Below are 17,053 nucleotides of genomic sequence, written 5' to 3' on the forward strand. Positions count from 1 at the left end.
AAATTCGAATGCAAATAAAATTCAACTGAATACGTAACATATTTTTTAATTTGATCTTAATCAATATATACACCTTCCAATTTTGAGTGTATGTAAATCAACACTTAAATTATTACTAAAATTAAACAAATAAGTATACACACATCTTACATGTCGAATCGCAAATAGAATAAATTTGATTACTTATTTAAGTTTATTGCAATTCAAATGTTTTTGTATATATACAAAATTAAAGAACGTAAATATTAATTCAGACCAAATTAAAAGATACGTTCACATATCATTTTATTTATTTTATGTTTTTTTTTCAAAAAACATTATTCAATAGGAACTAGATGTTCTAAAAGGACCCGGGAACGGTGTCGTTTCATTTCCTTTTTCCCCTTTTCTTCTTCAAACATATATATAAGAAGTGTCGCTGTGTGGAAAGGTACATACAAAACTTTCGTGCACCTCTTTCGTGTTGTGCACTGCTGCATTTACCACCACCCACCCACCCGCCTCCTCTACCCCCCTACCCCCACCCCTTAATACCCACCTCCTCTCTCTTGCTCTTGCGTATTCCAATTTTTTTGTGTTTTGCAAAAAGTCCGCCATTTTTCTCTTTCTAGGGTTAGGGTTTTACTTTTAACCATGTTTTGTTTTTTGAGAAGTTTGGAGATTGTAGAATGGTAAAGGTATTCCTTTTTTCTGTTCAGGAGTTGTTCAGTTTAATTGTCATCGTTCAGTTCTGCAGGTCAACTATGTGCTGAATCTCCTCTGGAATTGGTAATCTTTTTTTATGTTAAATGTTTGTTTTTGGACTTTATTGCTCTTAAGCATTTGATGGGTATGCTTATTTTTGCTTTTTTGGTATAAAGTTTGGATTTTTATTGAAGTAAGCATCCTTTAGGACTTTATTGTTAGCAAGTGATGGGTATGCTTTTTTTTTTTTTTTGTATTAAGTTTGGATTTTTATTGCATTAGCATATAGAGGTTTGTTTGATGAATATAAAGATATTGTCTTAGTAACTACTATCGAACAAATAGAACAAGGTTTAGCTACGCAGCAGGTCAGGTCTTAGTCGGATCGTAGTGGACTCAAACCAGTTTGGTATTGAGGTGGGGTAGTTGTGTTTTAGATAGAATAATTGTCTTTTTTGTGTGTTTGGGGCTGAGGTGTCTATTTTTGTTCCTGCTTGTTGCTAATGACATTTTTTTCATCTGTTTTGAGCTGAGGGTCTATCGGAATACGTTCTCAAGGTAGGGTTAAGGTCTACCCACACACCACTCTTCCCACACAACACCCTTCCCAGACCCCACATGTCGGATTACAATGGGTTTGTTGTTGTTGTGTGTTTATTGTACAGAGTATAATGGACTTCTAGTTTAGTTTTGCAGTGTGGTAGTTTTATTTTAGACAAAATAAATGTCTTTTTTGTATGATTAGGAATGAACCATGTGTTGTTCCTTCTTGTTGCTAATTGACGTTAATTTCATCTGTTTTGAGCTGAGGGTCTATTAAAATGGCCTCTCTACCTTCTCATAAGGTTGCATATACAACACCCTCCCAAAACTCCACTTTTGGGATTACATTGGGTTTTGTTGTCGTTGCATGTTTAATGTGCTGAATATAATTGACTTCTAGTTTAGGATTGCAGTGCGGTAGTTGTATTTTAGACAGAAGAACGTGAATAAATTGTATCATAATATAAGTTACCCTTATCTCGATATATAAATAAATTGTATCATAATATGTTCTTTTAACGTAACATTTATTAGCATTTATGTTTTTAGGTGTTTGCAAGTAGACATTTAATCTATAACACATGTCTTACATGACTAATCTCTTATGATTTAACATGTAAAACATATGTGTCATGTCAACTCAATTATTGATCAAGTTAAAAAATACATTTATGTATTGTATTAATAAAATTTTGTTGAAAAATGTTCCATTGTGTCATTAAGCCCATTAGGTGGTTCCATTTTATTTATTTTTTCTATTTTCTCTCCCTTTTCAAAATTGAGTTCATTAGACACTAGATAGTTCCAAAGAACACGGAAACGCCATCGTTTCATTTCCTTTTCCCCCTTTTCCTCTTCAATATATAAGTGTCGCTGTGTGAAGAGGTACATCCAAAACTTTCGTGCACCTCTTTCGTGTTGTGCACAGCTGCATCTCCCTCCACCCACCCACCTCCTCTCCCTCTCCCCCCTCACCGCCACCCACCTTTAATATCCCGCTCCCCTCTCTTGCTCTTGCGTGTTCCAATTTTTCCGTGTTCTGCAGAAGTAAGCCATTCTTCTTTGGTTCTTCTCTTTCTAGGGTTAGGGTTTTTCCTTAACCATGTTTTGTTTTTGAAATTGAAAACTTTATAGATTGTAGAATGGTAAAAGAAATTCCTTTTTTTCTGTTCAGGAGTTGTTCGGTTTAAATGTCATCGCTCAGTTCTGCAGATCAGCCACGTGCTGAATCTCCTCTGGAATTGGTAATTTTTTAATGTTAAATCTTTGTTTTAGGATTTTATTGTTTGTAAGTATGTGATGGGTGTTTTTTTTTGGGTATAAAGTTTGGATTTTTATTGAATTAGCAAATAGAGGTGCTTTGATTGGTTATAAAGAAATCGTCTTGGTAGCAACTAGCAAATCAGTAGAAGAAGGATTAGCTCTGCAGCAGGTCTTTAGTCAGATCGTAGTGGACCCGAACTAGTTTGGGTTGAGGGGTGTGGTAGTTGTATTTTAGATAGAACGATTGTCTTTTTTGTGTGTTTGGGGTTGAGACACGTGCTTGTTGCTAATTGATGTCTTTTTCATCTGTTTTGAGCTGAGGGTCTATGAGAAACTGCCTCTATACTTTCCCATGGTATGGGCAAGGTATGGGTACACACCACCCTCCCAAGACTCCATGTGTTTGTTGTCGTTGTGTGTTTAGTGTGCTGAATATATTGAGTTGTGGTTTAGATTGCAGTGTGGTAGTTGTATTTTAGACAGAATGATTTGTTTTTGTGTGTTTGAGATTGAGGTGTGTGTTGTTTTTACTACTTGGTGCTAATTGATGTCTTTTTCATCTGGCTTTGAGCTGAGGATGTATCTGAAACAGCCTCTATATATTTTCAAGGTAGGGGTAAGGTACACTTACACCACTCTTCCTACACTCGACTTGTGGGATAACACTGGTATTTTTGTTGTTGTTGTTGTGTATTGAATGTGATAAATATAATTGATTTCTAGTTTAGGATTCAGTGTGGTAGTTGTTGTGTGTTTATTGTGCTGAATATAATTGACTTCTAGTTTGGGATTGCAGTGCAGTAGCTGTATTTAGATAGAAAATTGGTTCTTTTTTGTGTGTTTGGGATTGAGGTGTCTGTAGTTGTTCCTGCTTGTTACTAATTGACATCTGTTTCATCTGTTTTGAGCTGAGGGTCTATCAGCAAGAAATGGCCTCTCTACCTTCTCAAGGTAGGGGTAAGGTAATGTACACACCACCCTCCCAAGACTCCATTGTGGGATTGCACCATGTTTTTTTGTTGTTGTATGTTTTATGTGCTGAATATTTTTGACTTCTAGTTTAGGATTGCGGTGTGGTAGTTGTATTTAATACAGAGCATGTTGAGTTTTTTCTTGGGTTTTATCTTTTTCTGTTTAGTGAGTTAAAACATTGTTTATCCGCTATGGTTTGGTTGTTCTTCTTTTTGTATTACTAATTTGCTTTGCGATCAATTTCAGCTTTATGGTTTCACCACTTCTGCTTATGTGAAATTCAGAGTACTTCTTATGTGAGCTTTACAAAATTTTCGGTGCCAAACCCAAATATAGGAGCAAGGTTTTGGTAGGTTGACAGCCTGGCTAATATAGTGTAACTAGGATGAGGATTTGCGCAACTGTCATAGACAACCTCTCTATCTCTGCGAGGTAGGGGTAAGGTCTGTGTATGCTCCACCCTCCCTAGACTCCACTCATAAGATTAAATTGGGTATGGTGTTGTTGTTGTACGCAGCTAGTTTATGATTTGAGATGTAGTTGATTGATTGATCGCACATGACAAAAGATGTTTCTAGTTATAACTTGGATATTACATTAACTATTTGTAGTAGTATGTTCTTCTAGTGTACATGTCCTTGAGTGTTTTGAGTTGTGACTGAAATGGAGACTGATGTGGCAGATTTATTGTCGTATATGGTAGTTGAGATTAGCTAGTTGGATGCATTAGAGGTTGGAGTAAGAGTTTGGTCAAACCTGTAGTATGACTTTGCTGATGTAATTGATGGATGGTAGTGCATTTTAGATTCTTTCTTATTCCCTTTTGTGGGTCAGCCACTAGGTTCTGTTTGCTTCTAGCAGTTCTGACAAATTGCTGCATTTTTATTCTTTGGAAATATTTTTGCTTCTTTTGACTCTAGATTTCCTGTTAGAGTGACACACACCTATTACGTATTACATTTTTGTTACTTCTTTTCTGTGAAGGAGTAGTAGTCACTAGTCAGAGTATATAATATTCCTGAGAAAGGATATGTGGATGATTATATTCTGAAGTTTGGTGTTAATGATTAGGATGGGATATTTAAGATGTGGGATATTTAAGATGTTTTTGCCCAAGATGACCAAAAATGTCTGTGACTTTCAGTGTCATTCTATTTTAGAGCGTGATGGTTTAAATGATAAAGGATTTTTCTCTGTTTTGCCAGATTCAGGGTACTGAGGAAAACCCGCAGATCACTACTCCCCTGCTTCAGAACTCTCAAGCTATGTATAATGAAGGAGCCCCTGAGTTTGTTGTTGATCAGGGATTATATTATCCACCTGCCACCAATTATGGTTATTTCTGTACAGGTATGATACTTCATTTTGTTTTTGTTCACTTTGTTTAATAAGTTAGGTATGATTCTAGATCCAATCTTGAGATTCCAAATCGCGAATGGTAGTTGGATCCCTTACTTGCGTTAACGTTTTATTTTATCAGGATTAGAATCACCTGGTGATTGGGATGGCCATCAAGGATTTTTTGGTCTGGATGGTCAGGATATTCAGTATATGGTCAGTTCATTCTTCTGCATAGTTAACCTAAGTCTACATTAATATTTTTGTTGCAGTATATTGTCTCTGTTGATTGTATTTCTAACTTTTTTTCCCCTTCATTTCAGGATGCTCAAACTGAAAGTTTCCCGTATGTATATTATACACCTAACTATGGATGTGCACAGTCTTCATATAACCCATACAACCCTTACATTCCTGGTGCTGTAGTAGGAGCTGATGGTCCATGTGCAGGGCCACAACATTACTACACAATCCCCCCTTACGAAAACTTGGGATCATCTTCGTACTTCCCGATGGCGGTGCCATCTACATCTAGTATTCCTGAGAATGCTGCAGACCCGATAATGGATAGTGTTATATCTTCTACTAACAGAGCTGATGATCTTCGTCTTAAACGTAATTTATCTCCAACATCTCCAATATTTACCCCGACTTCATTAGGGCCAGCTTCAGGTTATAAAAGTGCATCTAACAGGGGATCTGAAAGTGCAAAGATCAATGCTGCATCGGGCAAGCAGCACGTGTCACATGGTTTTTCCAGTCCATCCTCTCAGGTACACCCGGTAAGGAACTTTCTTCGGTGTTTGGAAGGTGTCCAATTGGGCTTCTTTCACGTGGGTTCATTTGTTAGTATTGCTCTACTTTCAAGTCTGCTTGTATCTTTCTTCACCTCTTCATGGAACCGTGGCTCATGCATCTCTGTGTTTTTTTGAATCCTTTGATAGGGTACAGTTGCTCAAGCTATAGGAAGCATTATTCATGGGAAGGTTTTGTCTAATCACGGTCAACTGAGAGCTCCTCTTCCACCTGAAATTGACTTGTCTAATCACAGATCAGGTGCTCATGATCGGGCTAATACAGATAAAATCAGGACAAAGTTTCTAAATGGAACAATCCCAAGTGATGGGAAAGTTAGTCCTGATATGTTGATGGAACAGAATAGAGGACCTCGAATTGACAAGATGAAAAAGCAATTGCTTGTGAAGGCCTACTCTACAAGAGCAGGAAATGTTGATGTGCAAGGCAATATAGTTATTCATGCTGATGAGTATAATAGGGGTGATTTTCTGATGGACTTCGTGAACGCAAAGTTTTTTGTAATCAAATCATATAGTGAGGATGATGTGCACAAGAGTATAAAGTACAATGTTTGGTCATCAACCCCTAATGGGAACAAAAAGCTGAATAGTGCTTATGAAGATGCTCAGAGAATTACTCCTGGAAATCCAAGAGGCTGCCCGATATTCCTTTTTTTCTCGGTTAGTTGATTTATACCACTAGCTCTAATCAATGCAGTAATCACCAACTATTTTAGCCAAATAATTCATTGTCAAAATAAGCTGAACTAATTTGATATTGTCTTTGAATCTTGAATATGAAGGTTAATGCAAGTGGGCAGTTTTGTGGGGTCGCTGAAATGACTGGTCCTGTAGACTTCTACAAGGACATGGATTTCTGGCAGCAAGATAAGTGGAGTGGTAGCTTCCCTGTGAAGTGGCACTTCATAAAGGATGTCCCTAACCCTAACTTTAGGCATATTATATTAGAGAACAATGAGAACAAGCCAGTAACTAACAGCAGAGACACACAAGAGGTTTGTTATTCAATTCTGCATGATGCAACACATACACTTATCTTTGCTTCTACTGCTTGTTTTTTTGTCAGTATGTTTACCTGAAATTAGTATTTTTGGTCTGAGGTGGATAAAATACGAACCTGTATTGGCAATGCATGAAACCTGCCTACTAAATGAACCCAATATGGTAGTGCCATAGAACCTGCTACTTATTTCTTGTTAATGATTTATCCGGCATTTTGCTCTCCTTTTCCCATTATTCATTGATTTCTCTCAGTGGTCCTCTTTTTCTTCTATTCCTTTTTTTTTGGGGAGCCAATAGGTGACATACATTAGGCATGGCTTCAATTTACTTCGACTATTCTTCTTATGTCATATGGGAAGTGCTGACCAATCACTTTTCTTCCCCTCCTTGTGTGATGTTATTGCAAACTTTTTTATGCTCTCCGTCCCCAGTTCTTCCTCCCCATTTGATTCACATCAAATTGACAGCATACTTAATGCTGTGGCATTGTATTTCTATTTTGTGGTTTCTTTCGCTGTCATCAGCTTTTATGCACAAGTTATTTTCTGATTTCCTCCTCGTCTTCTTTTGTTAAGAATGTCTGTTGGGCATTAACACAATATCCTCTTCTATGTTTTGACCATTTTCTTCTTTGGCANCAGCATACTTAATGCTGTGGCATTGTATTTCTATTTTGTGGTTTCTTTCGCTGTCATCAGCTTTTATGCACAAGTTATTTTCTGATTTCCTCCTCGTCTTCTTTTGTTCAGAATGTCTGTTGGGCATTAACACAATATCCTCTTCTATGTTTTGACCATTTTCTTCTTTGGCAACAATATACATGTATACAAATTTGAAGGGATTGAAAACGCGTACATTTATTTAAGAATTTGACAAGGTGGTATGGTTAACAGCATGCACTACAACTGTCATTATACCTATGTTTGTATAGAGAACATTAATCTCCATTATCAAAGAAATCTTCCAGTACCTGTCCACAAGTCTCCATACCTCTTGCAAGATCATTATAATGTAAAACCTGTAACGATGTTACTGATAATTTCTGCATATCTATGAAACCTTACCCTTTAAAATTGTATGGATCATAAGGGTAGTTTGATGAACTGTCCATATAGCATGAAGTACCTTTACTGCTCCTCTTTGCGTCATACTGGCTCCTGCACCTGTTGATGTTATGGCTTGAGTTACAGCTGTTTATATATCCCATGGTTACATCGTCTTGCATTTCACTTTACTGAAGTTGGCTTCTACATTTTAGAAAATCACATCATTTCTCCCCTGTTGTGTACAAGAAAGGCAGAAAAATCTGACATCCTTTGTTATCAATGTGCAGATACGCTACAAGAAAGGCATTGAGATGCTGAAAGTATTTAAGGATTATGCGTCAAGGACATCATTGCTAGATGACTTCATGTATTATGAAAACAGACAGAAACTCTTGCAGGAAGAGAAAGCCAAGCTGCTAATCAGGAGCTACGATAGCCCATTTGCTGTTCCTGCACTTGATCCTCCACGCAAGCTAAATTCTACTCCAGGTTTACCTTCTGGTGAAAGTGAGAAGATCTCAAAGTATAGTGCTGTTCCTGTACTGGATCTTCCACTCAAGCTAAATTCTACTCCAGGTTTACCTTCCGGTGAAAGTGAGAAGATCTCAAAGTGTAGTGAACAACAACAATCTGGAAGTTGCATGGCTGTTCCTGCAGAACTGAATTCAATAGCTTCTAAAGCTAACAAAGAGAGTGCAGATAATGGTGACAAACTTGTGGGTGAAGGAGGTCCACTTGTGAATACTGCACTGAAAATTGGTTCCTTAACTATCAACCCGAAACCATTGAAAGATAAGCCCCTGGATGTACATAGCACTACCAATACAGTGGCCAGCACCCAGTCAGTTGATGTTGTCACAGTGGGATCTATGCCTGTTAAAGTTAATGGACATGCTGAATCTTCTGGTTTCCTGACTATTGGAACAATTCCTCTTGATCCTAGAGCTTTCCAGCTTGATGAGGCCAGTGGGTCTGGAAAAAAGGTCCTTAAGTGAGTATGGATGAACGGTAGCTCGATACTGATGGAAAAGTTAGTTCCCTGTCGTATAATATACTTGGTCCTACCAAAGTTGATCGGATAATAAGTTTTGGGATATGTTCTGTTCTTCATTCTTCCTTTCGAAGAGAATGTGGCTGAGATACTAATTTTTAGTTTGTGGTTGGGATTCAGATGGTGGCTGTTATTTTGCTTCAAATACAGTGCAAGTTCTGCTTTTTGGCTTCTCTATTTCAACAGATTCAAGGTTTCTATATATTTTCTTCAGCATTAAGACAAAAAAAGAAAAAAGCAAAATGCTTCTTTTGGTATTCTTTAGTTGTTGACTTGAAAACAAATGTAATGTTTGCGCGATGCGCGTCTGCTTGATGTTTATCCTGGATTTACAGTAACTGAGAGTTTCTCCAGTTCAAATTGTCAGTCTTGTGTTTCAAAGTAGTCTTATTATGTTTCTTGTGTGTGTTTCTGTGGTATCTCTCTATATTCCATTTATGTGCCTGTGCATTTGTAACTTCAGCTGTTGTGTGTCCACCATTAGCAATTTGCTGATTGTGTGGTAATGATTGTCTTTGCAATGATTCTGTATTTTTTTACCCAGAGTTTCATGTTTTAATTATCAATTTTTTTTTTTCCTTTTATTACCTGAATCATCAACAGTTATGTATTGAACTCGCCTAGTTGAGAAGATGGTGATAGTTTAACTAGAAAAATGTAGAATCGATAGTTGGTTTAATTAGTTTCAAGGTGTGTTTTGCACTTTGTTTAGATAGTTGTTTTATCATCATTTCTTGATGTATCACATTATCTTGTATATCTGAATAGATTTCATTATTTTTGTTAATAAGGTAACGACAAGATTATATTACAATAAATTGATTTTTCATCATATATATGTGAAATCTTATATATGTAACTATGATTTTTCGATACGATATTTATGTAAACATGATTTAACGATATAATACAACAAATTGATAATACATACACTTATAGTTGAGACATGAAAGTCGAAAAAAAGTTTTAATATAGAGATAGTGACGCAAAAAAAAAAATTAGTAAAAAGAAAAGGAAGAGGAATAAACTTTGTAGTAATAAGAGAAAAAAGTGAGTCTTCAACAAACTGAACGGTTCACATCGAATCGCCAAAATTGACCAAAAAAACCTACCGGGAAGTTCACCGGAATACACGATTCCGTTAACTGATCTCTACAGATGGCGATTTCTACCTTAGCTAGACGAAAGGCTACAACGTTTCTGTCATCCAGATTCCTCTACAGCACCTCCAAGTATTCGTTCTCTTTAACCAGAGGCTTCGCTTCAGGATCCGATGAGAACGACGTCGTTGTTATCGGTGGTGGTCCCGGAGGCTATGTGGCGGCGATTAAAGCAGCACAGCTTGGGCTTAAAACTACCTGTATCGAGAAACGTGGTACCCTCGGTGGTACTTGCCTTAACGTTGGTTGTATTCCTTCTAAGGTATATTTACTCATTCGTTTATTTGGAATTGATGAGCTTTGTTGAGTATATGTATTAGAAGAAAATAGTGAAATTATGATGAATTTGCGGAAATCTAATGGATACAGAGGGTTTATTTTTTTGTGCAGCTGATGCTAACTTATTTTGAGTTTGAGATGTGCAAGTTAATTGATGGACTTTCACTTGCTAAATTGTGAATTTTGTTATTGTTACTACTTTTTTCGAAGTTGGATCATTTTCTTAAGATCTATTTGGTCTTTCTATTGCTTGTTATTGCAAATCTGATGATTCCACCATCTCACCGTGCAATTACGCTGAGCTTATGCATATTAGTTCTTCCAATAGAATGGTAAATAGGATGGTTGACATGGAAGTTTATGATCGTGTAGTGTTAAAAACTATGTCTAACAAAGCAACTGTTAGGTCTATAAGATCCAACATTATTGTTGTAAAATGCAGCTGTTGAACTTAAGAGATTGGATACAATTAGAAATGATTGCATCGATAGAAGGTGCTAGTAGCACATTTATTTAGAGATAAATGAGGAAGTGTCATTTGGAATGGTTTGACTATCTTGTACATACATCTCCAGGTGTAGCAGTTATCGTGTGCGTCGTAGATGGTTAAAGGTACGAATTAGACTTCTCTCAGAATCAATACAAACAGCAGATAAAAACATGTAGAAAGAAAGCAAAGAATTGGATAAAATTAGAAATGATTGCATCCAATAGAATGTACAAGTAACACACGTAGAAAATAAATAAGTTAGTGTCGTTTGAGATGGTTTGACAATATCCTACATAGATCTCTAAGTGTAGTTGTTAGCATTTGCGTCGTCAATTTGATGTCGGGAGATGGTTAATGGGACGAATCAGACTTATTTCTAGGAATCAATGTGAACATCGATACAATCATAATATAAAGAAAGCAAAGGAATCATATAAGGGGCATCGACTTATTAGAACTAAGTCGATGGTGATAGATGGTTAAAGGTACGAATTAGACTTCTCTCAAAATCAATACAAACAGCAGATAAGAACATATAGAAAGAAAGAAAAAAATTGGATAAAATTAGAAATGATTGCATCCAATAGAATGTACAAGTAGCACACGTGGAATATAAATGAGTTAGTGTCATTTGAGATGGTTTGACAATATCCTACATAGATCTCTAGTTGTAGCTGTTAGCATGTGCGTCATCAATTTGATGTCGGGAGATGGTTAAAGGGACGAATCAGACTTATCTCTAGGAATCAATGTGAACATAGATACAATCATAATATAAAGAAAGCAAAGGAATCATATAAGTGGCATCGACTTATTAGAACTAAGTCGATGTAAATGGTTAAAGGTACGAATGAGACTTCTCTCAGAATCAATACAAATAACATATAAGAACATATAGAAAGAAAGTAAAGAATTGGATAAAATTAGAAATGATTGCATCCAATAAAATGTACAAGTAGCATATGTGGAAATTAAATGAGTTAGTGTCATTTGAGATGGTTTGACAATATCCTACATAGATCGCTAGTTGTAGATCTTAGCATATGCGTCGTCAATTAGATGTCGGGAGATGGTTAAAGGGACGAATCAGACTTATATCTCTAGGAATCAATGTGAACATAGATACAATCATAATATAAAGAAAGCAAAGGACTCATATAAAGGGCATCGACTTATTAGAACTAAGTCGATGGTGATAGATGGTTGAAGGTACGAATTAGACTTCTCTCATAATCAATACAAACAACAGATAAGAACATATAGAAAGAAAGCAAAGAATTGGATAAATTAGAAATGATTGCATCCAATAGAATGTACAAGTAGCACATGTAGAAAATAAATGAGTTAGTGTCATTTGAGATGGTTTGACAATATCCTACATAGATCTCTAGGTGTAGCTCTTAGCATGTGTGTCGTCAGTTTGATGCCGGGAGATGGTTAAAGTGACGAATCAGACTTATCTCTAGGAATCAATGTGAACATAGACTCAATCATAATATAAAGAAAGCAAAGGAATCATATAAGGGGCATCGACTTATTAGAACTAAGTCGATGGTGATAGATGGTTAAAGGTACGAATTAGACTTCTCTCAGAATCAATACAAACAGCAGATAAGAACATATNGCAGATAAGATCATATAGAAATAAAGCAAAGAATTGGATAAAATTAGAAATGATTGCATCCAATAGAATGTACAAGTAGCACATGTAGAAAATAAATGAGTTAGTTTCATTTGAGATGGTTTGACAATGTCCCACATAGATCTCTAGTTGTAGCTGTTAGCATGTGCGTCGTCAATTTGATGTCGGGAGATGGTTAAAGTGACGAATCAGACTTATCTCTAGGAATCAATGTGAACATAGATACGATCATAGTATAAAGAAAGCAAAGGGATTATATAAGGGGCATTGACTTATTAGAACTAAGTCGATGTTGATAGATGGTTAAAGGTACGAATTATACTTCTCTCGGAATCAATACAAACAGCAGATAAGAACATATAGAAAGAAAGCAAAGAATTGGACAAAATTAGAAATGATTTCATCCAATATAATGTACAAGTAGCACACATAGAAAATAAATGAGTTAGTGTCATTTGAGAAATTAGTTAGTGTCATTTGAGATGGTTTGACAATATCCTACATGAATCTCTAGGTGTAGCTGTTAGCATGTGCATCGTCAGTTTGATGTCGGGAGATGGTTAAAGTGACGAATCAGACTTATCTCTAGAACATAGATACAATCATAATATAAAGAAAGCAAAGGAATCATTTAAGGGGCATCGACTTATTAGAACTATGTCGATGGTGATAGATGGTTAAAGGTACAAATTAGACTTCTCTCAGAATCAATACAAACAACAGATAAGAACATATAGAAAGAAAACAAAGAATTGGATAAAATTAGAAATGATTGCATCCAATAGAATGTACAAGTAGCACACATACAAAATAAATTAGTTAGTGTCATTTGAGATGGTTTGACAATATCCTACATAGATCTCTAGGTGTAGCTGTTAGCATCTGCGTCGCCAGTTTGATGTCGGGAGATGGTTAAAGGGATGAATCAGAGTTATCTCTAGGAATCAATGTGAACATAGATACATAAAGAAAGGAAAGGAATCATACAAGTGGCATCGACTAATTAGAACTACGATTCAATTGTTATGCTTACATTAAGGTTCAATGTCCGTAAAAAGTCTTCTAGCTTTGGTTAGAGAGTTGGATAATGTGATCTAGAGAACTATTTATTTGTTGTAGAAGACATTATTTAGTATTGAAATGAAATAGACCCTAAATAGAGTAGAGTGGATAGATTTTGTTGATTATGGCTGAAATGGATAAAGAGTCTCGTATAGTTGACTTGGCTACATTCGGATTGAGTTTGGTTGATTGATTTTGAGATTTAATTAACACAAGGGCGATGGATACAATAACAAATTAAAAAAAAAGTAATCAACACAAGGACGATGGCCTGTAAATATATTATTGTGCATCTGTGCTATTGAATATTGTGCAAATTCATGTGATTTAGAATATTAGGCCTTTCTGCTTCGAGCTTTGTATTTTCTGAGTTTTGAATATATGAGAATTCAGTTTCCTTTAACGAACTTTATTTTTACTTTTATTTTATATACTATTGGCCTTAGATGAGCTAAAATGTAGTAACATGGTAAGTTAGGATTCATATAGCTGGCCTCTACTTGTTTGGGAGTTAGGCTTAGTTGTTTTTGTTAGTTTCCTTTTTATAATCTCTATTCAAGTTAGTTACAGTCGGACAGTCCTGGTTGACTAGCCAATAAATGCAAACTGTCGCAGATCAGATAAACTTTCAGAAAGTTCATATTTTTTTCATTTGCCGTAGTTTCTTCGCCTTTTATGAAGGCTTCTCAATGTTAATAGTTGCTTCCTGATTGTGTCATCTTCCCCTGGTTTGGACTTTTGAAATCTAGTAAGATAATTTTGAGTTGAGGGGTCATCTGGAATGCTGCATAGGTGATGCAAGAGAATTTATATGTGCTCACAATTCCACTATTGCCAAATTATTTTCGTCGATGCCCTTAAATGTGACATGATGGTGGGTTCTCATGTACCAATTCCACTGATATAACTTCCCAAGAGGACATTTGTTCAGTGATGACAAAAAACCTGGTGCCATATTTGTGAACTTGTGCCCATAGTATGCGTATTTACTAAACGACATCGGACTTACTATTGTTTTTCCTCTCTCTCCAGTGATAACCCATACTCAGAGTTCACCAGGTAATAATTCACTTTGGTGTGCTGTTTATGTGACTTCATTTAAACATTATATGATTCTTCTGCATATGAAATTTGGATGGCATTCTGTAAATATTGATGTATTCTGGTCCATGATTTTATTATATTTTGTCACCAACTGTGCTTGAAATTTTTTAGTAAGTTTGTGAAGACTGAAACTTTTTTACATCTAATCTTCTAATATATTCTCATTACTTGGTACAGGCACTTCTTCATTCGTCCCACATGTTTCATGAAGCGCAACATTCATTTGCCAATCATGGTGTGAAGTTTTCTTCTGTTGAAGTTGATCTCCCTGCCATGATGGGACAAAAAGATAAAGCCGTGTCTAACTTAACACGAGGTATTGAGGGTCTATTCAAGAAGAACAAAGTAAACTATGTGAAGGGATATGGTAAATTCCTCTCGCCTTCTGAAATTTCTGTTGACACTGTCGAAGGTGGCAACTCTGTTGTTAAAGGCAAAAATATTATTATCGCAACTGGCTCTGATGTCAAAGGTCTACCTGGCATAACCATTGATGAGAAGAAAATTGTGTCATCCACCGGAGCATTAGCTTTGACTGAAATTCCGCAAAGATTAGTTGTTATTGGTGCTGGCTATATAGGCCTTGAGATGGGATCTGTCTGGGGTCGCCTCGGCTCAGAGGTGACTGTTGTTGAATTTGCAGCTGATATTGTTCCAACCATGGATGGTGAAGTTCGCAAGCAATTTCAACGTGCTCTTGAGAAGCAAAAGATGAAATTCATGCTAAACACTAAGGTGGTGTCAGTTGATGCTACAGGTGATGGTGTGAAGTTGACCCTTGAACCTTCAGCTGGTGGTGATCAAACTATTCTCGAGGCTGATGTTGTTCTCGTCTCTGCTGGAAGAGTACCATTCACTTCAGGACTTGGATTGGACACGATAGGAGTAGAAACTGACAAGGCTGGTAGAATCTTGGTCAATGAACGTTTTGCCACAAACGTCCCAGGGGTACATGCAATTGGTGATGTCATTCCTGGACCAATGTTGGCTCACAAGGCAGAGGAGGATGGCGTTGCTTGCGTAGAGTTCATTGCAGGCAAGGAGGGTCATGTAGACTATGATATGGTACCTGGTGTTGTTTACACCCACCCGGAGGTGGCTTATGTTGGGAAAACCGAGGAACAGGTAAAGTCACTCGGAGTTGATTATCGTGTTGGCAAATTCCCCTTCCTAGCTAACAGTAGAGCCAAGGCAATTGATGATGCCGAGGGAATTGTCAAGGTAATTGCTGAGAAAGAGAGCGACAAGATATTGGGCGTCCATATTATGTCACCTAACGCTGGGGAGCTTATTCATGAAGCTGTACTGGCGTTGCAGTACGGAGCATCAAGTGAGGACATTGCTCGTACTTGTCATGCACATCCAACTATGAGTGAGGCACTCAAAGAAGCAGCCATGGCCACTTATGACAAGCCCATCCACATGTAGGCTTATGTTATATCCTCGATAGCCTCATTTTCTTATTCCGTTGAGAAACTTGAACGCTTAGAATAGGCTTTTTGTTGCTCTTGTTACTCAAGCAGCCCATATTTTCCTTTATTCGGGACTCCAAATACACTACATGAATGTTCATCTTCTGCATTTTTCCATAATAAAGATGAGATGTAACCTGCAGAAACATGACTGCCTAGCACTGAGATGGTGCTAGACATTACAAAAACTTCCCATTTACTTTGCTTTTTTGGCATGTACCCCTAAATTCTATATTTATCTTGTTTGATTTGGTAGATTAGTCAATTTGGTGATATTTGTGCTTTCAAAAGTCTAAAACTTGTTGGGAAATATTGAAAATCACTCAAATGCTAATAGGTTGAGGTGTTTATGATACTGCTAGATTTTATAAAATCTAACTTTCATAATTAGTGGCAACTTTATTTGCAATACTACCTTTTAGAGGCGACTATAACCACTGCTAATACTTATGAAGGCCGTTGGAAAAAGTCCCCTTTAGCGGCGACAATAACCACCACTAATACTTATGAAGGTCGTAACTAAAGTTACCTTTTGTGGCAACTATAACTGCAGTTATACTTATAAAGGTCGTCGCTAAAAGTATCCTTTAGTGGCGACCACAATTGCCGCTAATACTTATGAAAGTCGTCGCTAAAAGCTATTAGTTGAGACAAAAACTGCCGCTAATACATATGAAGGTCGTCGCTAGTAATCTTTAGTGGCGACTATAGCCGCCGCTAATACTTATGAAGGTCGTCGCTAAAAGTAATTAGTGGCAACTATAACCGCCGCTAAAACTTATGAAGATCGTCGCTAAAAGTCTCATTTAGTGGCGACTACAATCGCCGCTAAAACTGATGAAGGTCGTCGCTAAAAGAAACCATTAGCGGCGACTTTTCCCGACGCTAATACTGATGAAGACCGTCGCTAAAAGTAACCTTTAGCGGCGACTCTTCCCGTCGCTAATACTGATGAAGGTCGTCGCTAAAAGTAACCTTTAGCGGCGACTCTTNCGGTAGCTAAAAGAAAGTGACCTTTAGCGGCGACTCTTTCCGTCGTAAATACTGATGAAGGTCGTCGCTAAAGTGACCTTTAGCGGCGACTCTTTCCGTCGCTAATACTGATGAAGGTCGTCGCTAACCCCTTC

The 17,053-nt window shown here is 36.9% G+C and overlaps 2 protein-coding genes across 6 annotated transcripts; both read left to right on the top strand.

The window, feature by feature from the left end:
- The first annotated feature begins 467 nt into the window (after nucleotides 1-467).
- LOC107007261 (YTH domain-containing protein ECT4) lies at nucleotides 468-9,179 on the top strand. 5 transcript variants are annotated; one of them, XM_015205798.2, is made up of 9 exons: nucleotides 471-612; nucleotides 699-768; nucleotides 2,402-2,471; nucleotides 4,668-4,812; nucleotides 4,943-5,016; nucleotides 5,124-5,582; nucleotides 5,745-6,278; nucleotides 6,401-6,613; nucleotides 7,954-8,661. In XM_015205798.2, exons 3-9 carry the CDS (start codon nucleotides 2,418-2,420, stop codon nucleotides 8,659-8,661), a joined length of 2,187 nt encoding a protein of 728 aa, XP_015061284.1. In that variant the 5' UTR covers nucleotides 471-612; nucleotides 699-768; nucleotides 2,402-2,417. The 5 variants fall into 5 exon arrangements, with proteins under 5 accessions (XP_015061287.1, XP_015061284.1, XP_015061288.1 ...); XM_015205802.2 differs by lacking the exon at nucleotides 2,402-2,471 and having other exon boundaries at nucleotides 472-612; nucleotides 7,954-9,179; XM_015205799.2 differs by having other exon boundaries at nucleotides 478-768; nucleotides 5,124-5,573; nucleotides 7,954-9,179.
- Nucleotides 9,180-9,723: 544 nt separating this feature from the next.
- LOC107007335 (dihydrolipoyl dehydrogenase, mitochondrial-like) lies at nucleotides 9,724-16,199 on the top strand. Its single transcript, XM_015205918.2, has 2 exons — nucleotides 9,724-10,139; nucleotides 14,632-16,199. Exons 1-2 carry the CDS (start codon nucleotides 9,876-9,878, stop codon nucleotides 15,880-15,882), a joined length of 1,515 nt encoding a protein of 504 aa, XP_015061404.1. The 5' UTR covers nucleotides 9,724-9,875; the 3' UTR covers nucleotides 15,883-16,199.
- Nucleotides 16,200-17,053: the final 854 nt, after the last annotated feature.

The sequence above is a fragment of the Solanum pennellii genome, chromosome 12, assembly GCF_001406875.1.
Source record: "Solanum pennellii chromosome 12, SPENNV200".
NCBI lineage: Eukaryota > Viridiplantae > Streptophyta > Magnoliopsida > Solanales > Solanaceae > Solanum > Solanum pennellii.

What these genes read in the sequence shown, in the direction of transcription:
- LOC107007335 (XM_015205918.2), top strand. Translation starts at nt 9,876, where the DNA reads ATGGCGATTTCTACCTTAGCTAGACGAAAGGCTACAACGTTTCTGTCA. An exon ending in TTGGTTGTATTCCTTCTAAG is followed by an intron (nt 10,140 to 14,631) that starts GTATATTTACTC and finishes TACTTGGTACAG; the next exon opens with GCACTTCTTCATTCGTCCCA.
- LOC107007261 (XM_015205798.2), top strand. Translation starts at nt 2,418, where the DNA reads ATGTCATCGCTCAGTTCTGCAGATCAGCCACGTGCTGAATCTCCTCTG. An exon ending in CTGAATCTCCTCTGGAATTG is followed by an intron (nt 2,472 to 4,667) that starts GTAATTTTTTAA and finishes CTGTTTTGCCAG; the next exon opens with ATTCAGGGTACTGAGGAAAA. An exon ending in GTCAGGATATTCAGTATATG is followed by an intron (nt 5,017 to 5,123) that starts GTCAGTTCATTC and finishes CCTTCATTTCAG; the next exon opens with GATGCTCAAACTGAAAGTTT.